At 41.9% G+C, this 27498-nt stretch overlaps 3 protein-coding genes across 7 annotated transcripts; 1 reads left to right on the top strand and 2 right to left on the bottom strand.

Moving 5' to 3' along the window:
* Positions 1-603: 603 nt before the first annotated feature.
* Positions 604-4041, bottom strand: SMCO1 (single-pass membrane protein with coiled-coil domains 1). Its single transcript, XM_059731852.1, has 4 exons — positions 3945-4041; positions 2852-2904; positions 2543-2715; positions 604-1051 (listed from the first exon to the last, which is right to left on the bottom strand). The coding sequence occupies exons 1-4, from the start codon at positions 4039-4041 to the stop codon at positions 604-606; spliced, it is 771 nt and encodes a 256-aa protein (XP_059587835.1).
* A 7018-nt stretch (positions 4042-11059) lies between these two features.
* WDR53 (WD repeat domain 53) lies at positions 11060-17284 on the bottom strand. 5 transcript variants are annotated; one of them, XM_019499850.2, is made up of 3 exons: positions 17216-17284; positions 14629-15124; positions 11060-12476 (listed from the first exon to the last, which is right to left on the bottom strand). In XM_019499850.2, the coding sequence occupies exons 2-3, from the start codon at positions 15106-15108 to the stop codon at positions 11889-11891; spliced, it is 1068 nt and encodes a 355-aa protein (XP_019355395.1). In that variant the 5' UTR covers positions 15109-15124; positions 17216-17284; the 3' UTR covers positions 11060-11888. The 5 variants fall into 5 exon arrangements, with proteins under 5 accessions (XP_019355395.1, XP_006267086.1, XP_019355397.1 ...); XM_006267024.4 differs by lacking the exon at positions 17216-17284 and adding an exon at positions 16746-16841; XM_019499853.2 differs by lacking the exon at positions 17216-17284 and adding an exon at positions 16746-16841 and having other exon boundaries at positions 12387-12476; positions 14573-15124.
* On the top strand, positions 17097-26839 carry FBXO45 (F-box protein 45). Its single transcript, XM_059730813.1, has 4 exons — positions 17097-17383; positions 18842-19198; positions 20754-20834; positions 24018-26839. Exons 1-4 carry the CDS (start codon positions 17150-17152, stop codon positions 24201-24203), a joined length of 858 nt encoding a protein of 285 aa, XP_059586796.1. The 5' UTR covers positions 17097-17149; the 3' UTR covers positions 24204-26839.
* Positions 26840-27498: the final 659 nt, after the last annotated feature.

Genomic DNA, 27498 nt, shown 5'->3' with positions numbered 1-27498 from the left:
TAAAATCACGATGGTTTGTAGTGTCCATTAAAGTTACAAATTTTTGTTCCCTGGTATTATGTAGGTTTCCTTTGAGCAGGAAGACTGAGGTCAGAGGTAGAGTAGCAGTTCTGGGAAAAGTATTCTCCCAGTGGGAATTAGGTATTTCTATTCTTTATTATTTTTCTGTGAGAGTTCATTTTGGAGCATCATGGTGCCCCAAATCTTGAGCGACTGCTGACAGATGTTTGTCTAACCTGCTCTTACAAAATGCCAATGATGGACATTTTAGAACCACTTTGTGTAATCTAGTTTAGTGACTAGCTAGATAAATACATGGCCATAACATTTTAACTTATATAAGGCTGCTGGTTACAAGGATTCTTTTTGCCTATTCTGCATGCATGTATGTGAGTATGTAGCTCTGTATGGTTGTGGAAAAAATTTAGTGCTTCTGGGAACTGCCATAGCTTTTCAGACCATTGATATGTATTAGCATGTCATGGTAAAAGGTAATTTACATGTGGGTCTGCATGTTAGTATATATAGGCAAATAAGCACTGGGGTTATGTAACTGTATTTGTGTGTGTAAGATTGTCTGAGACTCAAGTTAGGAACATTTTACTAAGTTTGTGACACTACTTTTGGACAAAGGATACTGCCTTGCTTGCCTTTTTTTTCTGCTTTCCCATTCTCTACTACCTGAACAGCACATAGCAGGCTCTCTTGCAGCATCTGGTTCTTCACCACCTTGGTTATCATGGTGATGATATCACCGGTATACTTTTGTCTCTGGTTAGCTGAGTAGACAGGGTAGTACTGTGCTTCATAGCTGTGTGTGATGAAAAAAGTACAGAGGGCTCTGACATGTCCTTCTTGCAGCCCCAGACTCTCCAGCACTGACTCCCATACCAGTCTAATTCTCTGGTTCTTGCTTTTGCGCCTCAGTATAGAGGCTAAGGTAGGAAGACTTCTTGCTAGATCTGGCAGCTTCTGTGTCACCTGATTGTGCAAGCAGCAAATTGTTTCACTAACATAGCTGTAGAAGAGTTTTATTTCCACTGAAGTGAACCTGCCAAAAAGATAGAGACAAACCTTTTCTCAATGAACTGCTTTCCTCAGTGTTCAATTTATCACCATTTAGATTACAAATTGGAGATTCTGGTGGTCTTTGGCCATGGCAAGCATTGTTTTGTCCAGCCATCTGATGATAGTAAGCCTTCTATTTAAATTAATAATAGTTCTCACTTAACTTTGAAGGGATGGTTTCAGATGAGTTCTGGATGGTTTTTAATAGAATAGTTTGAATTTAAATGAACAAATGTGTAGAATTTAATTTCCTTATATCATCATCAAAATTCATCGCAGCTATCAGTTCATTTTCTTCTCAATTAACTTCTACCAGTCTATTACAGTTTGAGGCTATTGCTTACATTTAGAAAAAAAAAAGTAAGGCCAGCACTACTAATATGAATTCAGTTATTTAGTTGAGCAAGAAATGCTAAAGTGATTTTCCAAGGACACGCAATAAACAAATTCCCTGTTCTGCCTAAAGACATTGGGGATGTTGGGGTTCAAAAGACACTATTTCTAAAGGCATTGGAAAATTCTGAAACAAGATATAGGAGCTAATATTTGATGTTTAGCTTAATTTTTCCCAGTTTGTCCCATGTAATTAAAAATCAGTTTCTTTTTTTGCACTTACTGATTTTAATGTATTGCCTGCACATAGGATGTAGAATTTGAGTTCAGTTTTGAAGCAGATTTCTTTTGTCTACTTTCTCCTATAATTTAAGCCAAAGTTTTCAAGCATGGGTGCTGAAAATTAAGCTCCAAAATCCATGTTTGTCCTGGTCCTCCACCTCAGTTCTGCAAAGGTTAAAATGTGTGTCATTTTATTCATAAAATTAGTCCTGTTGGTTTCAAGGAACTACTCATGTCCTGAAGTTACACATCAAATCTTCATAGGATCAAAGTCAAAGACAGCTAAATAAGTGGCCTGTGTTTGAAAAGGTACTGAACACCTGCAGCTGTCATTGCTTTCTATGGTAACTGTGAGTAGCTGAGGACATTTTGAAAAACGTTTAGGCCACTTAGGTTATTGCAGCCTAATTTCAGATACTGAGAAGTGAAAGTTTGGACTTATTTGCTGTAAGAGTGGTACCATTATCTTAATAGAATCTTGATTGTTCTTGCTTACCATGGGACAATGCCATACAAAAACACCTTATTAGAATGTACAGAATCACGGGCATTTCTCTGGTATTCTTAGGGACTATATGGGTATTTTAAGTGTACTAATTAATGTCTTTTTGGATGTGTCTGCAGTTGAAATGGAATATGTCTAGTTATTCCTTGGAGTGCCAAACTCGGTGGATTTACTTGTGGCAACAGAGAATTTAAAGTCACTTCCTAAATATGGAAAATAATGGTGTCCCTTTGCTCTGACTGCAGGATAATCTTGTTCAGCTTCATCTGTATACAGTATGTTCCAGGTCTCGTATCTGGTTGGAGACTGGAGAACTGTGAAGGCAGAACTAAAAGGGTTCTCTTTATAGCTCACCTGTCCTCCAGCAGCGATGTCCACATTTCATCCTGGCTCACTTGCTCCTCCAAGGACGTGCCCTGAATCTCAAACTTCTGTGTCAGTTGCTCTAGGGTTGAATCCAGCTCTTTGAATTTATTCTCTAAGGTCTGCAGTTTGTTTTCTATTCTGTGAAATATTAAAAAACATAACTGTGTTATAACATACTGTGAACAAACTTCTGTCCCCAAAGTGGAATTTCTTCTTTATAATGACCAATTCTTGCTCCTGTTTTGGTGTATCCACAATTTTACTTTAAAATTGTTCATTCTTTTTATAGGTATTTACTAGGCAAGCTTCACATACGCCACATGGTTTGGACATGTTCACATTGGCCTCAGCTGTCACAGAAAAAGTTTTAAAATTGTTAGTGAAATGGAGTTTTACATTTTTGTTTGAGTCTTAAGTTTCAAATAATTGCTTCTGCTTTCTGCAACTATGGAGAATTTCTGTGCATATTTTTTCAGATTTTTTTGAAAGTATTTCAGAGATCATTTGAGTCCCCTAACTATCTCTGCTAGCACAGCCATCACCCACAATAATTTCCTAATCCTTATTAGCTCTCCCTGTGACAATTTTCTTTTTATAAGAAGACTTTTTCCTAGCATGCCTTTCAGGAGATGGCCCTTTATATCTACCAGAACAATAGTCCTGCGCTACTACAGATACTGTTTTGAAACTTGTAGCCATGATCTTGTTTCTTTCATTTAGTAAGTATGTGTTCATTTTTATTCTCATTTGGGGGAAAAGCATACATTTTTATATTCTCCAGGAATTGTCACTGAACTCAATTGAAAGATTTTAGAGTTTCTCTGTAAGGCTTGTTACATCAGAAACTTCATGTTTTAAGTGGAAGGCTTCATGTTTACCCTGTGAACATATGAGGCTTCTAGGTGTACATTCCGTGGTCATTTACCATTGTACTATACATCTAAAGAGTTGGCTTTAGGGTATTACCGTCAATTAAGTGTATAGCTATATTTCAGTGCAAGACTCTTCTATTTATGTAGCTTCTAACTGTTCTGAAGTCCATTCATCTAACACCAGCTCCATCTATAGAAGAACAGCCAAAACCATATGCTTCCATTAATCTTGGGCATTTGTATTAATGTTGTTCCTTTATCAACCCAACTCCACTACAGTGTTGACTTTTGATTCTACTGTTTAAGTTAGTGTCTACAGCCATTTCCCTCAAAAAAGATTTATGAAATATGCAACTGCACTGGCATATTTTTGTGCTGGTCTCTCTGACCATGACTTCCTTTTCATGTGACTTTGTACAGAGTCTTGGCTAAGAGCCCTTTTGCATTGTTCATCCTGATAAGAGAGGAAAGGTATGGGACTAAGACTCAGGAAATCTGGTTTCTTTTTGCAGCCTTGCCTTGGACTTCCTGTGAGACATTGCAGAAGGCAATTAAGAGTTTTTCCTTTAAAATTTTAGGCATAGGCTTCTCTTGACTTTCATAAATGTTTTCCATCTTTAATAGGATTAATTTTACCCCACCTGTGTTGGGGTTCGGGACTGTTTGTGGAACATTTAGCACAATGGGGTTGTCATGTCAGTTGGGGTTTGTAGGTGTTACATAATAAAGCAGAGATAGGCACAATAGTTGCGGTTCTTCCTGTTTGTGTCAACATTTTGCAATTAATTAAAAAACATCCTTTGTTTTAGGGATGCTTGTAACATTTTCTATTTTAGCTTTTTGGAAACATCCATGCAAGAGAAGATGGTTGTGTATAAATGTTTGCCAAAAGGAACTTTTCAGCCTATAGCAGAGACTTAAATTGCAAAAGCATATTTGTTTAATGAAAAAATGAAATTCACAGTGTGTGAAAAGTGTGCTAGTTTTATAAAAATTAGCAAGAAGCATGGGTTTTTGTTGATTTATTGGGCTGTTTTTCAGACTAATTCCATCTAAAATGGAGTATATTCGTTCAGGCGAGACTGACCCATGCTTTTAGTACTGAAGGTGCAAGAGTTAAAACAGTAGCTTACTCAGAACTAGCTTGCCTACTAGAAGCATTATAATTGCACAGTCAGAGCACTCTGTTCAGGACTAGCTTGCATAACATGTCTGCTGTGTTATGTCAAAATAACATTATCTTATGTGTTGCTGTTCAGTCAAGTAACAGGGCCAAGGCTGTGTGTAAGTAGTTGCACAAATTACACAACTCTACTGTAAAAAACAAAACAAAACAGGATAAATACAGCAAAGAGCTTGTGAGAATTGTATTGACTGAAATGTTTATGTAAATAGCTGCTGGAGAAAATACTGGACAAATGCAATCATAAGAGTGTAGATAATCCACCAAGAGATAAAAGGATTGCATTGACTGAATTAATTGCTTGATATAAATTGCCCCTTCAATTCCTATCAGTGAACCATTACAAAGATTCATGGTCTCTGTTTTACTCAGATAATAGCATAAAATGGTCAATAGACTTAATTACTGACAAGAATTGCTTACCTGTATTGCAGTAGTTTCTCTTGGATGCCTGTGGGTTTGATATTCCAGCACCTTTATTTTTCCAACCCTTTTCGTTTTAAAGGTAAACTGCCAGTCTGTAAACTACTTGCATATAGTTAAAATCCACTGTCAGACAAGCACTGTTGCATTTGGAAATGCCAACACTAAAAATATAAATTTTTAGTCCAGGGATCACCTAAAATTACGAGGTGGCTTTATCATATGATGATTCACAGAAATTAACCTTTAATGACAAGACTAAGCCCAGAAAACTGTACCGCTTTGAGCATTTGGGAAGTAAGCCAGCTCTTCTACTCTAATCAATATTCATTTTGTCAATGACAATGGATTTTCCCTTTATCTGATGAGGATGACAGGTTGCTTGGCATTTTAAATAGCTTGTATTTATTTTTTGGGTTCGGTTTATGGAACAGGAAATTTTAAGCTGACAAGCAGTTTGTAAATCCATAAATTAATGTTGGCAAACATCAGGATATTCCCACCAGGAAGAGGGAGAGAGGTGAAGCTAATGGACTGGGACTTGGGTCTTGATTATATTACTACGTAGCCACTGAATTAAAGTAAATTTTGATTTCTCCATGTCTTGTTTTCCTTCAATATAAAATAGGAGCAAAAATCTCTTGCAATCTCATGAGGTCTTGTGAGACTTCATTCAGTAATATTTATTAGGTACTCTGGCCCTAGGGTGAGATGTACCATACGTATGTGAAAATGTTTAAAGATGATAGGCTGTGCCCTGCTTTCAGAAGAGGTCTTCCATTTCATCTCAGTCCAGCTCTGTCTGCTATTGCACACTTGCATCTATGTAAAAAAACTGCCACATGATCCAAAAATCCATCAACTCATTTGCATGATGATGCTTTAAAAGCTATTTAGCTTGCTATACATTCCCCATAGAATCCAGAGCTACAGCTTTTCCTTAATCCAAACTTTCAATGAAGCCCAGGAACTGGTTTAAGAAACAACTGTCCCTTCCTGTTACCTTTTATTAATGGCTTTTAGTGGTGGTTCTTATTTTATTTTTTTTCCTTTTTGATTCTGGTATCCAATGGGATTACCACTAGGTGAGTAACTGTTAATGTCAATCTTGTTTTCTACAAGTACAAAACAAATTCTGATTCTTTACCAGAAAGGTTTTAAAAGCTTTCTGCTGCTCTTCCTGTAAATGTAGAGAACTATGCTGGGAACACACCTAACAAAAGCTTAGCACTCACATACTTATTATGAAGGTTACTGAATGCTACTTGGAATATATTTTAAGTACGTTATTTTAACACTCCTGTTTTTTTTTATCACTGAGTTTAGGCCCTTCCCAAACATTTTCCATGCTGTAATGCCTAGATATTTATTCCTTTAGAGCTGCAACATAGACATGTGGGTTTTTTTTTCCTGGACAATACAAAGCCCAATATTTTTGTATGGTACAGCATATCCCACACAGTTCCCATTTGTCCTTGTTTCATATCATAAACCATACATTTTAACACTTCTTAAAAATAATTAAAATTTCAATCCCCAGAATTTTCATTCTGCTTTTACTTGAGGAGCCATATTAATGCAATTATGGAATATACAAACTTTTAGACCTCTGGTATATCTAGTTTGATATCTTATATCTGGTTGTTACCATGTGCTCCAGAGAGAAGCATAAGAACTTCTGTAACAAATTAGGAGAAACCAGTTTCTACTGTAGGAGAAACTTTTTGCTAACCCTATTGTCTAGTGGATGATTCATGTCCTGAAGCATGAAGGCTTGCTTCTCTCTATAAATTTCCAAATGTGTAGTTATTCACTTAGATCACAGTATTCATTACACCACCTAACAAAAATGTGTCAGCCCTTCTCTTTCTACACTGTTCTACGTGGCTCAATTAATTTTTTTCTACGTGAAATATGCATGACATGACACACTGACTTTGAATCTGTGTATCTGTAAACTGCATGTGTTGCTACTTTTCTTGTCCTTTTATATACACATGCAGCAGCTGATTTTGTAGGACATGCAGTTACCTTACGTAGAATGAGGACCCTTTATACATTACACCAGCAATACTTAAGACCCATTTTGGTTAGATGTGTTACATCTGACACATGTGCATTGTGCATTACAAGACTTCTCTAGCAGCTGTCTTCCTTCTGTTACCTCTTCCTTCCAAACCATCTCCACATATTTGTCATGTCAACATGGTAAGCACTTGATCAGTACAAGGGAATATCAATATACTGGTACAAAGCACAGCTTTGCTGGCATGGCATAATAAAACCAAACCCAGCAAGTGAAACAAAGCTATACTGGTAGAGGTACATTTTCGGAGGTATAATTGTCTACACTGGGTTTTTTGCCACCATAGTTTTTTTTTTTTCTATGCCTCTTCTACCAATATAGCTTCAGGGGTATGAAGTCTGGAGTTGAGGTATGGTCCTAGAACCCAAGTAACTATTTGAAATTCAGACTATCAAATCTTTGGGGAAAGGGTTGCAATTGCCTTGTCAATAGAGCTGTTAGGAAGGGGGCATGTAACAGTGGTTTATATGTCTTGTTATTGTTCTGGAAGTGAGAGAGCAGGTCTTGAATTGGATTTGTGTCAGATGTAACCCAGCTATAAATGGATACATAGTCACCCAGAAAAGAGAGCCAAAGTGGCTGGATGTCAGTCCCTTAGCACCAGAAACTGGTGTGCCTTAACCATACTAGCCTAAAGAGCTGCTAGGCTTAGGTGGACCTTTGATCCCTTCTGATAACTTCTAGGTCAGTGAGGTTCCTAATCTTGAATTGGGGAATATGAATATATATAGTCATAATCAAAAATACAATATTTCTATATTCAAAATTTTAAAATTCCAAATAATAAAAAATTCTGTATTTCTGCATAGATATTAGGGTGCAGTTAATTAAACTAATGTTTCTATTGGCAATGCTGGTACATTTGTTACAGTTGTCACTCTTACTACAGCACTTAAATTGATAATTACATTTTAGTAACAAGGATTTATATCTCTTTCCCATCCAGTAACTGTAGAGCATTTTCAGATCTACTGTCTTTGTTCTAAAATTATCCTGGAAATTATTGGCCATTTATGATAGAAAAACAGCCTGCAAATTAAGGAAACTAGGTTACATTTGATCTTGCTACTGCTCATGCCTCTATTACACTAGGAACACTATGTACTGACTAGAGAGAATTTTTAGTGTCGCACTGCAGCTGAACAGGTGGACTGATGCCAGTAGGGGTACTGGAGCCAGACTATCTTGTATAAAGCCAGCAAACATGTTGGTCAGTTTATACAAGTTTCCTTGATTACAGAGTTTAAAGAACTGTGACCCCCCCCCCCCCCCCCCCAAATCCCTCCTCACCTCAGCATACCAATCCCCTTGTCATTGCCCTCCAGATTCTCTGGAGGTATACTATTTAAAAATAAGGTTTTTTTTTCTAAAAGCTTTTTTTGTGTGGTTGCATTATTCCTTTCCCTTCTTTTGAACTTACCTGATTCTGAACTGCCTGCCCCAACCTAAAAACACCTGCCCAGAAGTAAGCACTATCAGAACATTGTATGGTTGGGAATGGAACCATTAGAACCTCCTGATAGCATGTTACAGTTAATCAGTATTTTTTTCTAAGAAGACATCACTCATTGGTGATCAAATAGCTGCATTCAGGTTTGTGGCAAATACACCAGGGTCACAGGGTTAAATGTCTTCAAGCTGCGCAGACGTTTTGTTCATGAACCTGCACAGCTGGTTGCTTTTCAGAGTTAAAGCAGCCCAAGATTCCCCATGGTTTTATTTAGTCCGACAATCCCATCAATCTATGTCTACATTTATTTTCTAGGAAGAAACAAACACAAACTCATGTAATTCACAGACCCATGATTACTTTAGTGTTAGTGTCTTCCTTCATCCCGCCACCCTATACTCCCATCCTAGTAAAGTGGAGTCTTGCCTTATTCCTCAATATAATACTAACAACACAACACATTGTGACCTGTTTAATGTCTTGTTCAGGGAGTGCAGAGAGATGGTCTCTTTAGTCATCTTCATGGGGAACAAGGATAGAAGAAATAAAATTTGAACAGGTTGGAATCGTGCTTGATCCTCTTCTGGGGCTGTCAAAGATAGCGTGGATCAGGGATCCAACTCCTGCTGATCGTTTTGCACTGAAACTTTTTATAGACTGTACATCTAAATATAGTTCATAGACACACATGCAGGCACATGTCCATGGACATTTGGCTTATTGAATTACAATTTTAGTTCAGCTCTTTCAATATAATGAGACTATTTTTCTTTATAGATGATCTGAAAAGGCATCTGGGCCCTATTCTGCTACTTTTTGATGTATTAACTTGTTCTGGTCAGCATAATAGCTAATGTCTCAGTACACAAGCAGCTTAGCTATTATGTTTTTATAGGCATCATGTAAAGGATGGATCTGGATGAGGAGAGTTTTAATGGATGTTCATGAAGGTTTCCTCCCAAGTGTAGTGGATAGAAAGGGAGAAGGCACAAAGGTACCCATTTGAAAATGTTCACACAGCTGATGGTGTCTGGTATTGGGGAAGGCTGAAAGGTTTCATACAGTTTGCTTGTTGTGTGCCTGTATTTAAAAAATGCAGATGCTATCTCATCTAGAAAACTGATAACTAGATAGGACACCACAAGGACCAAAGGCTCTTGAAACTAGAACTCAGTTGTCAGTTCAAGTAGTTAATACGTTTGTCCATGATAGTCTGGATGCTGTACAGATATTGCTGGAACATCCAGACTAGCATTGCCTCACCCGAAAGGCAACAATGAAACTCAAAATTTAGAATTTTCTTTCTTATTTTCATCCCTGACACACTAGCTTCAACTACAAGCTGTGTCTTATGTCTGCTCCTCCTAACAACTGGAGGGAATGGGGGGTGGATAGGGAGGGGTAGGGTTCATGGAATGAATATAAATTGTTAGTCTTAAAGCTGTGCATCACTTCTTGCTCTTTTATTTCTCCTGTCTCCCTTTCATAATTCATTTCATTCATTCATTTCTTGTTTCTCCCATTACCCTTTTCCTGCTCACCTTTCTCCTTGCCTTTCCCTCCCCAACTCCTTAATTTGTGTGAGGAACTTATATATACTGTAACAACTTTTTAAGTACCAAGCAATACATTTCATAGTTGTTAAAGAGACTAAAACGCTAATTCCAGAAGTGACTTAAGATTGTGATCCTCATGAGCAGAAACAAAAGGACAAAAATAAGAATAGCATGTGTATTCATACAGTAATAGCGATGGTACTTTAATACCTCAAAGTCATAATTGACAGTAAACATTGCTTTATTGTGGCATTAGAATTGTAGGAGTTCCACATTTTCAGGAGAGCATCGAAAGGGTTTGAGTATGTATAAATGTAAAGGTTGTTTTTATCATTAACTGGTGTCTAAAGATGTCTACTGGATTCCTTGGAAACTAACTTTCAGTTCACAGATTTGCTCTTTACTTATTAAAATAGTTACTCCATCTCCCTTGCCATGTAAAAACAGCTGCTAAGATTTACATTATTAAAGAGTTTAAAACAAAAGATTGTCCTCTGTATAGAGGAATTTTTCAGCAGATTTACCCATTGTAGACTTCTATATGTACAAAGCACCTGAAAATAACTAAATGTAACTGGGTGAACAGGTCTCTAACCTGTGCAATACTGCCCTCCTGGAACATCAAAAAAGTAGGATATGCCGAGAACATAAATTCTTGTCTCCTTGGGCTACTTCCCTTTCAGAGAAGCAGAATATGCATTATCTAATTAAAATTGCAGGATTCCATTTCTTCCCATTTAAATCTGAGAAGCATATCTAAATCCACCTTAAGGCCAAATTTTGCTTGCTCATCTCATATCAGTATCCTGTGAAGTCAACAAGACAATTTGTGTAAGGCAAATAGTCAGATTTGGCCCTTTGTACACTTTTATTTTGCAGTTGAAGTTATACAATGCTCTTCTTGACACTTTTGAAAGCAGAAGCACAAGGGGCAATGAAGAGAAAAGGCTTTTATTTACAGATTTAATAGCTAACATCTCTTCTGGGACTTTACACTTTTTTTTTTAGCTTGGGCCAGGTAAATAATCAACATTCTTCCCCTTCCTTATGTCTGCTCCATCATGAAAATCCCATTGAATTATTATTTACTGCGTTTAGTTTAACATAATTCATAAATGTTTCCAGCCCATGCTTTCAGCTGCTTCAGTGAAGATACTTTCCACTTATGAAATTATGTTCAGTTTAGGTCAGACTTCCTTTACTTTTTCTGTTTCAAAAATGTTGGCAAAAAACTAGAGATGAAGCAAAGAAAGCTAGTAGATTGGCTATTCTGTAGGGATCTGGGTGGACTTCAGCCAATTGCATCTTCATTAAAGCTTATCTCACCAATTGATTTGTTCTGGGATTGTTTTAGTTTACATAGAGGAGTCCAATACTTTTGTCAGACTGAAGACTTTCTTTCCCATTATTTCAGCATTTCCAGACTGAAACATGACTGAACCTGCTATGTATCGCCTTCATGTTCTGAGGGTGCAATTCCAAAAACCATTTAAGCAGCCACACGTCTATTTAAGATTTACATTGAAGATGGGCCATAACTGCAAGAGAATCCATGCACATATGTTATGCATACAGGCAAGTGATGCCACAGCTAATCCCCTGCCACTTCTAAATATGCAGGAGTTTTAGTTGTTTAAGCTATAAACAGGGACCTCTCTAAAGGGTAAATGGAATAGAAGGCAGTCTAGAAAAATCAGCTACACCAATTTAAATCACCCCAAGGAATTAGCTGCTTGTGAAAAATTCCTTAAAATCTTTTAATGTCTATGGCTCAGTGAGAGGATACACTGTTATGGAACTACTCTGATCAGCAACTAGTACTCTCTTGGAGCCTTTGAAGTCTGCACATGAAATCCAATTCACCTTCTCTCCATGTTCAATGCTCAGTTTTGGTAGGATTTTGGCATGCTCATTTGTAACCACTGCATTGGGCTTCCCAGCTCTTCTGGTCGAAGCAGGTGCCCTGGTCTTCCTCCTGTGGATGGATTTCACAGGACTCTTCTGTTGCTTCCCAACTTCACTGTTGATATCCCACAGCAACACCTTCCCATCATTTCCACCACTCAACAGCCAATAGGTTTCTGGCAGGAAAATAACTTGTGATACTCCCAAACTGTGGCTTTTAAACCCTAGCTCCTGTTCACACTTGACACCTGTTACCCTGAAGATCCTTATTTTACCATCTTCAGCACCACAAACAAAGATATTGCCACATGCAGCCACAGACAGAGAATGGGCTAGTGGAGGGTTAAAGAACTGGCCAGCTGATTGCTGCTCCACCTCCTCTGCTTCACAATCCTGCAAGGTTGTGGTCCACAGTGGGCGAGCTTTCTGCAGGTTCCACAGCATAACCTTCAAATAAAATGAGAAGAATGACTTCTGTAGCCCCAACCTTGTCTCCCAATTTGATTGATAATACTAAATCATCTGAAGAGAACTGAAAGTATGGAGATCTTTTCTGTAAGATTACACACTAAATTCCTCTTGCATGTCAGACTGCATTCAGATTGCACAGATCCTGCATCTCTTCCAAAACAGCTGGTGAAGGTCAGCTGCTAATTAAAACATCCTTAGTAAACAGAATTTTCTGCATCTAATGAAACAGTCTTGCTTTAGGATAGCTAAACATTTTGCTTTTTAGGGTGTGAAAGTGATGAAGAAATCACTCATGCTTTAGTAATCATCTGGGGAGCAGCAGCCATGACACACTGAACATCTTGCTTATAAACTGTGCAACTGAAAGAAAGTTTTAATGGTGACCAACAATAGGATTGAGAGTCATTTTAAAATTTTAATTCAGTTTGTGCTTACTTTCTTGGCTTTTGGTACCCTATTTCATTTGCTTTTCTCTCTGACATGGGGATAATGCCTATTTCACAGGGGTGCTGATTTTTTGTACAGCACACTGAATATGTGAAATAATGGAATAATGGAAAAGAGCATTTCAGTCTCTCACTACTTTACAAAATCCAGTAATACAAGTTTTTTCATATTAATTTCAGTGTGTTGAAGAAAAAAACAAATATCCCCATTTCATTTACATCCTTTGTAGCTTTGCGCTAGTGCATGAGAATTAAATGGAACTGACAATAGGTGCATGTAGCTTCACTAGGCAAGCTGAGTAAGAGAGAGAAAACAAGTTATTTTTAACTGGCATTAGACCCTTGAAGCACAACTTGCAAAACCACACACAAGGACTTTAGCTACATGGTTTCCATGATCAATCACACAGCGAACAACTCATATTTCACACACTGTTTACTGAAAGCATGAGGTGTTCTTAAGTTTCCATACAGTCACTACCAAAACACTGTATATTATGGTAATATGGTAAGGGATGATACCCGCAGGCAAGTGTGGTGTGAGATCATTTTTTTTTTTTAAGTGTGTTGCTTTTTTTTCTCTTTAAACACAGCACCACCAGAAAAAGCCCCATAACAACAAATATGCTTCCACATGAGAGCTCTGACTCCCTCCACAACCAATAAGTATTCCCTATGAGCCATCCAACAGAACTAATGCAATAGTTGGCTTTGGCTACTGCTCTAATGTCTGCATATGGTATTTACTATTCTCAGTCTAGCAGAACTGAAAGCATTAAACTCAATCTCTCAGGCTCATCACTGCACCACTGATGAACTGTCTTTATCAAACCCATTATTTTGTCATTAATAAACAGCACATCAATATCTATGAACTCCAATAGACAGAACTTCTACATTAGACTAGAAAAATGGTTCTCAACCTTTTTAGATTCAAGGCACCCCCACCCTGGCTTGTGGCACCCCTAACTAGACTAGGGGCACCCCTTGTAAAATGCCAGCTCTTAATTTTTATTTGTTTTTTTGACTACAGAAAAATACTGGGGCAATTCTTCCATTAGGAAGAACTCAGAGAAACCACAGATGAGAATGTTTTTGACACTACAGGGTCCTATCTTGTGAATCATGGTTGAACACCTGTGTGGCACCCTGTAGCACCCTTGAAAGTATTTCAAGGCACCTTAGGCTGCTGTAACACCCCAAGTTGAGAATCACTGGACTAGGAATCTCAAACTGTGGTCCATGAGGGGCTTAGTTGTTGCATGCTGTTCATTTCCATAAGCTAAAATGCATTGACACCCAAACTATACATTTCCCTATGGCTGTTCTAAACTGTCATTTAATTTTCTTACCAAACTCAGCAAAATGCAAACAAAATAGTTGTCCCCTTTTCCATGATAGCTATTGCTAATTTCAGGGGCACTATTTGTTCACAGATAGCCTTAAAATAGACCTCTAAAATAAGGGTTTGATCCTGAAAGCCCTGACCATAAAGGGCAATCCTTTACATCAGTGGAACTTCCATCATGATACAACCACATTAAGATTGCTAAAGAACCAGAAATTACTCTTACCACCCTAGAGTAAGAGAAAGGAGTGAGGTAGAATGAATATCTAATTGCATACCATTCAGCCAGTATTTAAAAATCTAGCAATCATCCATCTACTTCCATACAAATCACCTTCATGTCTAGTCCACATGACACAAGACTTTGAGGCCTCTGAGGTCGAAACGCAACAGAGGAGCAGATATTTGAATGTCTCCTGAGGGACCGGCTGACTTTCTTGTTTTCCAAGTCTATAATCTTGATTGCCCCAGAGTCATCAGCTGCAGCCAGGACACTGTCTGTGTCATTCACAGAAAGGCAATTGATCTCTTCCTCATTTACGTGGAAGCATTCAATAGGCCCCTTAAGGCACCTGACATCCAGCAAGCTAATGGTTTCCCCATGAGATGTGTATAGCCTACTTGGGCAGGTGGGAGAGAATGTTACACAGGTGATATCATCTGCTTTCTGAAGCTGTATCTGTCCCAATGGAATCCCTTCCTCATTCCAGATAGCAAGCTCGCCTGCCTCTGCTCCCGAAGCTATCAGCCCTTCTTTGTTCACATTCAAGCACAGTATAGAAGAGGAATGTCCATCGGTCCACTTGACTGCCATGATGCTTCAAGGGATTCTGTGAAAGAAGGACAGAGTTAGGCAGTTTTTCCTATTACAGTAGAAAGCTTATCAAAGTATGTAAGACTACTGGGTTGCTGATGAAATAACATGAGCATGTGAGCTGCTAGTCCAAGGTAAAATGGGCACTTGTGCAAGTTTGAGTGCAAGCACACCAGTCTGTATGCTTACAATACTGACTCCTTAGAACAGTGGAATGGTACATTGTTAGAAGTGCTTGTATACAAATTGTTGAACTACACCACCTTGTGCAGCTATCTAGATTAGGGGTTGGCAACCTACAGCCCATGGGCCAGCTCCTGCCCACAGAGCCATTTAATGAGATCTGCAGACGTGGGGCTTCAGAAACATTCAGTGGCAGGATGGCTCTGGCATCAGTTGCTCTCCCCTGCCTTGGTGGAAAAAAACAGTGGAGGTGTCCTAGCAGTTGCTCCTCTCTGACCTGAACAGTCAGTCCAGGCCAGAGGAGGTGACAGCTACAACCTGAAGCCTTAACGAATTCCTTTGACTATACAGTCACTAGATCACCAGTATTTGACTCACTGCAGTGTGAGAGTCTTTGCTATTTGGAACAAGAAGAGTGATTCAGGAGGCAGACTGATTGTAATCAAGTTTCTTTTCCTTTCTTTTCTTTTTTTTTTTTTTTTTAAATCATCCTCAATCTACATGAGGGGCTGGCAACATTTTTGGCCTGAGTGGCAAAAATACCTGCAACCTTGACTTGTAAGATGTTGGCGTGCTTGTGTGAATGGTGGGAGAGCTGCAAGGGGCCTGATCCTTATTGTGGCAGTGCAATCCTTGCCCTGGGGCATGCGTGCCAAATAAAATGGCTTCATATGCCATGTGGCACATGTGCCAGAGGTTGCCTACCCCTGATCCACACCATCAGCTTCACCTGGTTCTGCAGAGAAGCCCCCTACCAGGGAAAGCTAAATCAGGTGGCTTAGCAACTAACAATGTTGTCCGCAATTCCCAGATGTGAGAACAACCGCTATTGCGGCTCATCAGCGGCTTCAGGACTGGACTCAAGACCCATCCCACAGACATCACCGGTCTTTCCACAGGGGAGAGCGGGCTGGGATTCCTCTCCTTTCCCTTCCTCCGCTCTCTCCTTTGCTTCAAGGGCGAGACGTTCTGCCAAGAAGCAGGCGGCTGCATGACTGAGGCTGCAGCGCCCATGGGGTGGGTTGGCAGCTAGCTCCTCCCCACTCCCGTCGGCCCGGGAGTGCTTGGGCAGGACAGGAGGCGCCACCTGCCCGTGGGCAGGGCGGGGGTCGCTGCCCATAGCCCCAGGAGCGGTGCTTCGATTCTTCCCAGCTCGGGGCCGGCGGCGTCGCGCGGGGGCTGCACAACGGGTGGGAACGAGCGTCGAAGCCCGTTGGGCGGCCCCGCCCCAGCGCCTCCCGCACCTCCGACCGGCCAAGGCCGCAGGGGGGCAGGAGCCGCGCGGGAAACACGAACTCGAAGCTGTATTCCCTTCGCCTCTGTCCGTAAGGACCCCCCGCCCGCGCGGCCACGGCACGGGCACAACCGCGCAGACCAAAGCGGGGCCTTAGCTTTTCCCCTCCTTCGCAGAGATCTTGGGTCCCCCGCGCCGGACAACAAAGGGGAGGAATTACCTCCAACCACACCAACAACTCGGCATCCTCGCGTCTCTTCCGGCGCAGTTTGATGACGTAACCCGGGAAGGGAGGGCTTTTTTTCTCCCTTGCATTACCACCCGCGCGTTCCCTGCTGCGCATGCGCGCCCGGCTTCCTCTGACAGCTGTGCCCTCAAGTAAAATGGCGGCCCGCATCCTCGCCTCTCTCCTCCCGCCCAAGCAATGACAGCGGGGCCTGGGGCCGGGGGCAGGGGGAGGCGTCACGGCATGGCTGGCCCGCCGCTCTCGGAGTCGTGCTGGCAGTGAGAGGCAGCTTCTCCGTGGCTGGCGTGGGGCTCGCTTCCGCCCGCACTTTGCCGCCGGGCGGAGCGGGCGGGGGCTGCTGGCGCCGCCCGGAGGTGGGGGAGGGGCCGGCGCCGGCCATGGCGGCGGCGGGCGGCGCGGGCTGGCGGCTGCCGGGGCGGGTGCTGGAGCTAGTGTTCTCCTACCTGGAGCTGCGGGAGCTGCGCAGCTGCGCGCTGGTCTGCAAGCTGTGGCACCGCGTCCTGCACGGCGACGAGAACAGCGAGGTGTGGCGCAGCCTGGCCGCGCGCTGCCTGGCCGAGGAGGCGCTGCGCACCGACGTGCTCTGCAACGTGCCCACCTACAAGGGCAAGGTGAGCGGCGCCCGGCGCTCCCGCCTCGGGGTGGCAGCGGGGCAGCCCCCGCCCGGCTCCCTGGAGCAGGCTGCAGCGGCCCCCAGCGGGGCCGGCCGGGCAGCGCGCCCAGGGGTGGCCCTCGCCGCAAGTGGAGTCACTTGGAGACGCTGGTGGGGCACCTGCAATAGCCGGCAGGGGCAAGGTGAGCCCAGGCACCCTGGCTTTCACCGGCACCAGCCCTGCTCTGGGTTTGTGGGGGTGCTGGGAGCAGTGCACCCTGGGATGCTGGGGGTGGCAGCCTGCTCCTGTCTCTGGGGCAGACTGAAGGGGCCCTAACAGGAACTGCGAGGCCTTTGCCTCAAGTGGCGCTGCTTCGAGATGCTTGGAGGGCACTTATTGGTAGCAGATGAGGGCCAGGTGAGCCCCCGCACCCAGCTCCATGCTGGCACAGCTCTGACTGGCTGCTATGGGACAGGTGAGCAGGAGCATGCCCAGGTGCCTGGCCCCTGGGCTCTATCCCTGCTGTGAGTGGGGGGGTGCTGGGAGCAGTGCATCCTGGGATGCTGGAGGCCAGTAGCCTGCTTGCTTTGTATCTGTAGAGCCGACCTTAACTGGAGCTGGGGAGCATGGCCCAGAGTTAGCCTTTGCCTTAAGTGGTGTCACTTCAAGACTTTTGGAGGGGACCTAGCAATAGCTGGCAAGTTGTGACATGTAGACTCTGGTGTTTTCCCAGCCCTCAATGGGGTTGCCATGTAATGTGTCCCTTCGTCCTCATCGCCCATCTGGTGCTTGCAGATGATGTGAGCATTGGCTCACAGGAGTGTACACCTCTCTGATTTGGTTAGGCTGCAGACAGATGTCGCATGTATCCCAGGATAACCTGTTTTATCCTGGGACAAAGTCCAGTGTTCAGATGTCTGTCCATGACAAATCCTTAAAAAGGTTCACGGGATGAGAAGTAGTAATAGTTTATCCCAGGATATTGCCAAGTGTGTCTGAACAATTGTCCTGGGAGTTGCATTGTGGAATCAATGGCAGAAGAACAGTGGTACATTTGGCTGTTCCCTAAACCTTTATTAAAAGGGTGATGCATGTACATACAGTGCTTAGATATTTCTGTTTTGGGAGAAACACAGGTACGACTTGTCCAGGGACAAATGCAACGTCTGTTCCTAGCCTTGATCTGTAATTTGCATCTCTAGCCTGCCTTCTCTGTCCCTCAGCTCAGCTGCTCCTGATCTCAGAAGTCCAGGTGCACTCTGGTTCTCTGGCTTGTTTTGTATCTAGAGGCTTTGGGTAGCAAACCCATCTTCTCTACTTTCTTGTGTCATCACATGCAACCATGCTTTTTAAAAAACTATTGCTTGAAACTGAGTACAAATGTGCTGCAGGATGTTAATGAAACAATTGCATTCATGGTTTGTTCTCTCCAGTCCAAAAATTCTCTTCTCTCTCTCTCTCTCTCTCTTGTCTTAGGTACGTGCCTTTCATCATGCTTTCAGCACCAATGACTGCTCCAGGAACGTCTACATCAAGAAGAATGGGTTTACTTTGCACCGGAACCCCATTGCTCAGAGCACCGATGGGGCAAGGACCAAGATTGGCTTCAGTGAGGGTCGTCATGCATGGGAGGTTTGGTGGGAAGGCCCTCTTGGCACGGTAGCTGTAATTGGAATTGCCACAAAACGGGCTCCCATGCAATGTCAGGGTTACGTGGCGCTGCTGGGCAGTGACGACCAGAGCTGGGGTTGGAACCTGGTGGACAATAACTTGCTACATAATGGAGAGGTAAATGGCAGCTTCCCACAGTGCAATAATGCACCAAAGTACCAGGTGAGTGAGACTTGGAACCAGTCAGAAACTGCTGCATTTGTGGGCAGCTGTCCATCAAGAATAAGCCTGAGCACTGTTTTCAGTAGGGGTGCACGGATAGAGATTTTTGAGCCAATACTGATGACTGATTTTTAGCGAGCCATATTGACTGATTCCAACATTCAGCCAGGCAGCATGGAGAGCAGCGTCCAGCTGGTAAGTCTGTTGTGGGGGAAGGGGCATTGGGGGGGGGGGGCAGTTGGGCCCCTGTGGTGAGGAAGAAAAAAAGGGGCTGGGGCAAGGGCAGGCACTGCACTGCCGGGGTGGGGTGCAGGATGGAGCCGGGAGCGGCTTGTCTGGGATGTGTGGGGACGGGGTGGGGGGAAGGTGGCTTCCGCCACTGTACGTACTCCAGGAGGGCATGGGGGAGGTATGCCCTTGGATCTGCACATGGGGTGAGGGGAGCCTGGGGCTGGGGTGACACTGGGCTTTTCCCAGCAGCGGGCTAGGTTGGGCAGCCCGGCTCAATCTCCCCCTCACTGGGAAGAGCCTGACACAGCCCACACTCACCCCCTGTGCCCTTCTGGGGTGTGTGCAGCAGCGGGAGCCACCTTGTGCCCCCATGACGAGCCGCTCATGGCTCCATCCCACACCTCACCCTAGCTGGGCGGCACCTGCCCCGACCCAATCCTCTCCATTCCTCACTGCTGGGGCCTCTATCTTCCCCGTCCCCCTCAATGCTCTCTCCCCCTTCACTCACAACAGACTTACCAGCCAAACCCAGCTGCACTCCTTGCCACCTGTGTGCTGCGCCTGCACAGGGCATTTATTGGCCATGTTTTTGAGCACATCAGCCAAAAAAAGCCAGTTGCCTTTACTGTCACTTTTTTTTCCTTATATCAGTGCCAATCTGATATGGGACCAATGTATTAGTGCACCTCTAGTTTTCGGTGCGTCGCTTTTCCTTTTTTATGAAAATGTCTAGCTGTCTCCTGAAGTGGTCTTACTAGGCAGCTTACACCAGTTACCTACTTACCTCATGAGGGTAATAATTTTGCCTTGTTACCCATTTTCTGCTTTGCCCTGTTTTTAGATTTCTTTCCTATGTATAAGAATTTCAGACAATTCTGAAACCTAAATGATCTCCTTCAAGGAAAATAAAAGACCACAATTTTTATCCGAAATCTTAAATCATCCTATGTGTATGCATCTTATTTAAAGGCAGTTATCTTGTTTCTGTTTTATTTTATTTTATTTTTTTTAATGAGAGGTGACTAGAATATTCTAGTTTACCCATTGCTATATCAAATAAGTATTACATCTTCTGGAAATGCTTCCTGGTGTGAAGTGTTTCTGGTTGGTACTTGGGTAGACCCCCGCGTGGCCGCCCCCCCCACCCCAACACACACCAGGAGAATCCAGTGTAATGCTAAATGGTGTTTACTCAGTAATTAGTACTCTTTAGAGGTGATATCTTTCAGATAAAACAAAATTGAAGTTTAGATAACTTGTGGTAATTAGCATATGTGATACTTTTTCCATATTTAGCTTTGATCTGACCCAGCTTTATTTTTAGGATAACTATATTCTACCTACTAGATTGCCTCATGCTGCAGTATCAATTATGTGCAGTATACTCCTTGTCTCATTCTGTCAGGTAATGTTTTTATGTGATTTTATTTATTGTTTTTAGTCTAGAGGTGGTAGCATATCAGTGGTGGGTGAAGATTTTTAATAATTTTCTGTATAATGTCCCCAAACCCCACTTTAAGTAGAAATTGGCTTTTTTGATTAGTGTAGTGAAGATGATCTTGAATAGGGGCACTGAAGTCTAAATTACATTTCCCTCTGAGATTTGTGCCTCCTGTTTTTAACAGTAGAAACCTAAAACGCCTGTGAATAGAAAAGATTGAAGATTTTTCATTTCAGTTCATGCATTTGACACAGCTGTGTATAGTCTCTTTCCCCATTTATCACTTGTGTTCAGATTCTTTGTGTTTGGGCCTTTATAGGGAAAGCAATATTTTATAAAACTGCAGAAGTTTTCTTGGACTCAAGGCTGTAGAGTATGTAACAACTGGTTTATTTTTATTTTGATTGAATTTCAAGTTGCTGTTCTTAGAAATATATTTCTGTAAAATAAGGCACATAACATTTTTCTATTTCTAAAAAAAGTGAAAAAGGTGTATATTCTTTAGTGTTGTTTTACATAGAAGAAGAGCTTAAAGGAGATTACACGGAGGATAGTTTGACTTTTCCACAACATCCTAGACAGTATTGTTACTGCTTGCTGTTGGGGGCTGTTACCTAATTACATTTCAAAATTGCACTGTGGGTAAATAAGTTGGCATGCAGCATCATGTTTATATGATGATCTGTGGGTTTTTTTCCAGGTGCATCGAGTATCCTTTGCTTTTGTATAACCTTTTTTCTTTCAGTTTTTCCCATTTGTTTTTGTCCAAAATATTTGCAATCCTGATGTGTTGGTAAATAAAAGATCAGTTGTGGTACTTGAAGGACAGGCATATCCAAAAAATTGTTCAATGCATCTTGCATATGCCCCCTACTTTCTCAAGTTGTTCTTTTGGCTTTAAAATCTACAAAGACTTTTAACCACAAGTTCTTAACAGGCATATGCTGTCAAGAGAAATGCAGGTTGGAGGCAATTACAAAGTTGCCATATACTACAGAATGAATAGATGGATGTTAATTCTTAGGGTTACTGACATATCCATGTAAAGGTAACATTTGGTATTTATAGCATTGTGGGGGTTGTATGTACTCTGTCTGCTTGAAACAGCTATTGAGTGTAGCTAATCAGAATCTCTTGCGCATCAGTGAAATTGATGGATTTCAAGATATGCATTCATTTTTCTCTGGAAGAATAGAAACATAGACCTGGAAGGGGCTTGCTGGCCATTGAGTCTAGTCCTCTGTGCCTACAGAGACTCATTTACTGAAAGAAGTCCCAGAATTTCTACCTCAAACCCTCACAGACATGTACAAGGCAGAGTACCCAGGACACCAAGAGCACTCTATCACATACTGTAGAGCAGGGGTGGGCAAAATGGAGGATCTGGCCGTGGCTGGACTGCCATTTCTTGGCAGCCCCTGCCTGCATGGCTCCCGTTTGGTCTCCATGGAGACCCAGGATTGCAGGGCCGTGACAGTGAGTGGCCCTGGGCAGAGCTGCAGTGTGCTTCCTGCACACCCCTGCTTGCAGAACTGGGGCTTTGCCTCAGCCCCAGGTACGCAGTTGGGTAGGGAGCTGCTCCAGGGCCAGCGGTGGCAGCAAGGGGCCAGGGCAGAGCCGTGATCCACTCCTTGCATGCCCCTGTCTGTGAACCCATACTTGGTGCAGGAATGTGCAGGCAGTGGATCATAGCTGTGCCCTAGCCCCATCCCTGTACTGTCAGTGCCCCAAGATCCTGTGATCTCCCCAGCCCCACTCACTTGTCTCACTCCCAGCCATGGCTTCATCCCAGCTTCCCAGGTGTGCGCCCTGCCTGCTTGGGTCCCAGTCCTGGTGGTGGGTGTGGGGCAGACAGGCCAGGGTGCCCAGGCATCAGGGCTGGGTCTGGCAGCAGCAGCCAGAAGGAGCTGGTGCCACAGGGGCTGCTGGGAAATAGAGTCCATTGTAGGCTGGATCTGGCCCATGGGCTGGATTTTGCCCTCTCCTGCCATAGAGGCATAGAAAAAAGCAGGGGAGAGGTGTTGGCATTGTCAATGCCTTGATGCTGTAATGAGGCTACAACTGCAGGGAATAATTTAGTGAATGTTCAAAAGTTCCCAATAAAAAGACCATTTCCCATGCTATGGAGGAAAGCAAGGACCCCTACAACTTGTGTCAATCTGACATAAGGAAAAAATGACTTCATATTTGGCAGTCAGTATGACTGAGCAGAAGAGCAAGAACTTCTAACCAGGAACTTCTGATTTTTTTTTGATTTTTTTTTTTGTTTTGTTTTGTTTTTTGGGTTGTTTTTTTAAGCATTGACAGGAGCATCACTGCTTTCCTGTCAAAAACCCACAGTCTTGGCTGTGGCCAATGTTCCAGTATTTCAGAGGAAGGTGAAACTCACTCTACCTCCTTCCACAAGTCAATAGGATTTGGGGGGGGAGGGGGGAGATTGCTTGCTTCTCCTTACTGGCAGTCAGTGAAAGCTCTGAAATATGTGATTACCAGACACTGATTACACTGAAGGAGAGTTACATCTATAGTCCATTGTGGAAAGTGAAACTAAATGATTCCATGCATCTTACGCCAATTGTTAAGCCAAAACTCCGTTTTACCATCCCATCCCTTCTATACACTTATCCAGTTCACTCTAAAAGTGTTTCACCTCATTGCTTTGCTTGGAAGACCATTCCAAAAATACCACTTCTCTGAGAGGAAATTAGAAGATTTCCAACTGTCTTAAATTCTCCATCGCTGTTGTGGTCTTGTGCTGGTGATGCTTTACAGCTGAAAATGCTCTTCTCCTTTCCTAATATTCACTTCCTTGGGAATGCACTTGTAAAGGCTGATCACGTTTCCTCTCAGTATCCCTTTTGTTAGGCTAAGCAAACGAAGCTCCTTTAATCTTCTTCCATAAGAGAAGGTCTCCATTCCCTTAACCATCTCGGAGGCTCTTTTTTAACACCATTCAATTGATCTTTTTTGAGCATTTGTACCAAAAAGACGCACAGAATTCTAAATGAGGTTTTTTCTTATAAGATCTATTGTTCTGCTCTCCATGTGCTATTTTTAGTTTATTTATCCTTTGTTTCTCTTTGACTGTTATCTGATTTTTTTTCTTATCTCCTTTCTTTCTCTCTCTCTCTCTCTCTTTCTCTGCAGATAGGTGAGAGGATTCGAGTCATCTTAGACATGGAAGACAAGACATTAGCCTTTGAGCGCGGCTATGAGTTCCTGGGAGTTGCATTCAGAGGATTGCCAAAGGTTTGCTTGTATCCAGCAGTGTCAGCTGTGTATGGCAATACAGAGGTGACTTTGGTCTACTTAGGAAAGCCTCTAGATGGATGACATTGATTGGCTCTTTGGGACATCTGGATGTGGATGATCTGGAGGAGGAATTTGCATGTTGGTTAGAGGGAAACTCAAATTTGAATTAACGCATGGATGCATATCCAAGGAACATCTAGGAAAATAGTGGATTGCTGCGGAGGACCAGCCATACTGCAGGGATTGTTACATTTCCTCTTTCTACCAGGCCAGAAAAATCCTCAGGGTTACAGTTGGTTGAGTGGGCAGTTGACACATTCATGTTGCAACAGGTTTCATTGCTGAGATGGTAGTGTGTGATCTCAAATACTTAAGGAAGAATTTGATAGAAGTGGTTGAGGAAATTAACCTGAGATTTGTAAGTAGCGTGTTTTGTGAAAGACTCCCATTTTAAAACTGCTCGTTTGTTCCTTCCTTCCCTCCTTTGGGCCAGCGTGGGTACCAGAGGAGAATTAAACTGGTTGGGTTTTAGTTGAAATTTTTAACGTGCTGAGAAGCATGGTCTGTCTGGACTACTTCTTTAGTATATAATGAGATATAAAATGTGTGCAGCTATTTTTAAGTGTATTTTAAAGGTTGTATATACAGAACATGTAAAAAAAAAAAAAAAAAAAAACCTGCTAAAAACAAAACAAAGGGTTTGCTTTGTTCTAACTGGGATATCATTAAAGGAAAAACCACTACATGACATCAGAAGAACTTCTGACAGGTGGAAGACCTACACACAAAAGTGTGTGTGTGTGTGTGTATGTGTATATATATATTTTTTTTTTATTTTTTTTTTTTGTGTTGTAAAGCATCTAGGAATGCTCTTGTGGAGTAAGGTGCTACGTTAGTTCATTTGTATGTGGCTAAAAGTTTACATGGCTTCAGCAGTCTTTATTCTATCTATTAAAAAAGAAAACTCCCCATGAATTTTGTTTTGCCACAAATACTGATTCCTATGAAAAAGGGATGGCAAACCTGTTTGTTGTACTATTTCTCTTGACATATAAAAAATTATCTTTAAGAGGTCTTACATTTCCTACTGGACATAAAATGAGGCTTTCAGAGTAGTCTGAAAAATAATGTTGAACTTCTTGGGGCTAGATTTTTATTTTCTATTTAAGGTGGTTATTTAAGAGCTTAATTCTTTATTTTACTTTATTTAATTTGGTTTGAAAAGAAAACAACTCTAAATATTGAAGTCTGGGTTCTCCTTATCTGCAGTCAAGACTAAAGTCTCACCTTTCTCTGGCAGTGGAACTAACTTGTCAGCATTACACCATCCTTTGTGGAAGCTGAGAAGGCTGTGAAGCCAATCAGTTGTGCGCTAAAGAAGTACTTTCAGGTGATTATAGCAACTGCTTTCCCAAAAGGCTGAAAGCTCTGCAGAGATCTAGGAATCAGAACTCATGGTAGAGGTGATACCTTTCATTAGACCAATTAGATTTTTGCCAAAGAAGTCTTTACTTGCAACTAGAGAAAATCCTTTAATCGCAATTAAATAATTTTTTTTTTTTTTTAAATCTAGTTGGTGTAATAAAAGAGATCGCCTCTACTACAAGTTTGGATTCCTTTTGCCTCTAGACTGATATGGCTACAGCCTGGATATCTGCAGAGCTCTAAAAACTTTCCAACCTTAGAGTAGAAGGAGGCAGGATTAGCCCCAAACCTTGGTTTCCCCTGTGGTCATCTATATATCTTGACCTTAAAGTCCTGAGGCTTGCCCTTGGTACTTATCTCTTGTTTCCCTAGACCTATTTGAACTTGCTCAGGATTATTGACAGAATGCTTTGTAGTGAGGAAGAAGGAAACATTTATGCAGCCTCTTTGTTTATCTCTGCTAGAAAATTTAAATCATGATCATCTTAGAGACACCTTTGTATGGGCAAGAGAAATATGTTTCTGAAGTTATTGCTAAGATTTTTTTTGTTTGTTTTTAACCTCAGAGGAAGCCAGGGAAGATGGTACCTGTGGCTGACTAGGATGTTTGGCGTGCTACTGAAAAAATGTGTTTGGAATGTTTTTTACATAATAAGTAACAGGGATCTGCCCTGGATCCAAGTATCTACATTGTTGCCACTTGAAGGATTTTAAAGTATTTATTTGTTTTGAGTGTTGTTTGTTACTTAAAGGGAATATCTGTTGCAGTCAGTTTTTCTTGTCTGTTTGTTAGAAAATAAAATCCACATTAAGAAAAGTTTGAAACGTGGTACTGAAAACAACTGAATTAAGTAAGGCTAGTAACTTGCAGAGAAATCTGTTACATTGACTGTCTATACAGGCCTGTAAAGTATCTCTCTATATCGCAGAAGCTTATGATGTAAAATTAAACAAAAAAATAAGGCTGTCCCAAAATAAAAGAACAGTTTGTTAGATGAATATTCTGTCAGTGTAACTGTGGAAGATGTGGCTTCTGCACTCGTTTTATGGAATCCAAGTAGATATAGGTAATCTTAAGAGCTTTCAGGGAATTTTGTTTATAAATTAGGTTTCATTTCCATTTTTCATGTAACTTTTTGCCCTATAATTTCCCTATAAATTAGAAATGGTGGAAGCTGAACATTCCTAAGGGGTGGGAGGGTATTCACTTATGTAAACTTATAACTTATTACTTGAGACCAATACTAGCTGTACAAAATATTAAAATAAACTCTGCTATAACACAGAAGAAATTGTTTGTGTGTGGTGTTGTAACAACATTTGGGGTGCGAGTGGGGAAGACGGAGTAGCATTTTGGAGTGTTTGGGACAACGAATCAAAGATGAGGATCATGGCAACTAATTTCTGTTTGATTGTTGGTGTAGGCATTCAAATGGCGAGAGAGTAACAATCTGACCGGTGTTTATGAGGGCTTGAAGTCAATGATGTGTACACATGCTTCTAAACCTGCACTCGCAAACATGGGATATTCTCATGGGCAACAACTGGAAAAAATTCTAGCATTCACTTGGGAGAATTGTCTCAAGAACCAGAATTATGTAAAACTTATATTTCCTAGTGAGACCGCTCTGTCGTACTTGCAGTGCTACGCTGAGGTGTTATCCCTCGGATGAAAGATTCTTTTGGCTACTCTGGCTCTTGATTTGAAGTTAAAAACCCGTTGGAACGCTTCCCCTCTCCGTAATCTAATATGAATGGTAATGTTTGATTGGAAATAAAGGACTTCGGGGTGGCATGTCAGTACTTTAACACACAGTTACTCAAAAGGAAACCAGATTTCCCTCGCTTTATTATCTACACTGAAACTCTGTTCCACGAACCCTTTCCATGTTTTACACAGGATAATTGATTGGCAAGGGGAGATATGTAGTCATTAAGAGCACCATGATGA

The sequence above is a fragment of the Alligator mississippiensis genome, chromosome 7, assembly GCF_030867095.1.
Source record: "Alligator mississippiensis isolate rAllMis1 chromosome 7, rAllMis1, whole genome shotgun sequence".
NCBI lineage: Eukaryota > Metazoa > Chordata > Crocodylia > Alligatoridae > Alligator > Alligator mississippiensis.
This window is presented reverse-complemented; position numbering and strand designations above follow the sequence as displayed.

Excerpts from the sequence above, each read along its gene's own strand:
- SMCO1 (XM_059731852.1), bottom strand. The coding sequence starts at position 4,041 with ATGGAAAACATTTATGAAAGTCAAGAGAAGCCTATGCCTAAAATTTTA. Across the intron at positions 2,905-3,944 it reads TGTCTCACAGGAAGTCCAAG|CTGAGGCCAATGTGAACATG; the intron begins GCAAGGCTGCAA and ends TTTCTGTGACAG. Across the intron at positions 1,052-2,542 it reads ACATCGCTGCTGGAGGACAG|GTTCACTTCAGTGGAAATAA; the intron begins GTGAGCTATAAA and ends TCTTTTTGGCAG.
- WDR53 (XM_019499850.2), bottom strand. The coding sequence starts at position 15,108 with ATGGCAGTCAAGTGGACCGATGGACATTCCTCTTCTATACTGTGCTTG. Across the intron at positions 12,477-14,628 it reads CATGTGGACTAGACATGAAG|GTTATGCTGTGGAACCTGCA; the intron begins GTGATTTGTATG and ends TTTTATTTGAAG.
- FBXO45 (XM_059730813.1), top strand. The coding sequence starts at position 17,150 with ATGGCGGCGGCGGGCGGCGCGGGCTGGCGGCTGCCGGGGCGGGTGCTG. Across the intron at positions 17,384-18,841 it reads TGCCCACCTACAAGGGCAAG|GTACGTGCCTTTCATCATGC; the intron begins GTGAGCGGCGCC and ends CTCTTGTCTTAG. Across the intron at positions 19,199-20,753 it reads ATAATGCACCAAAGTACCAG|GATAACTATATTCTACCTAC; the intron begins GTGAGTGAGACT and ends CTTTATTTTTAG.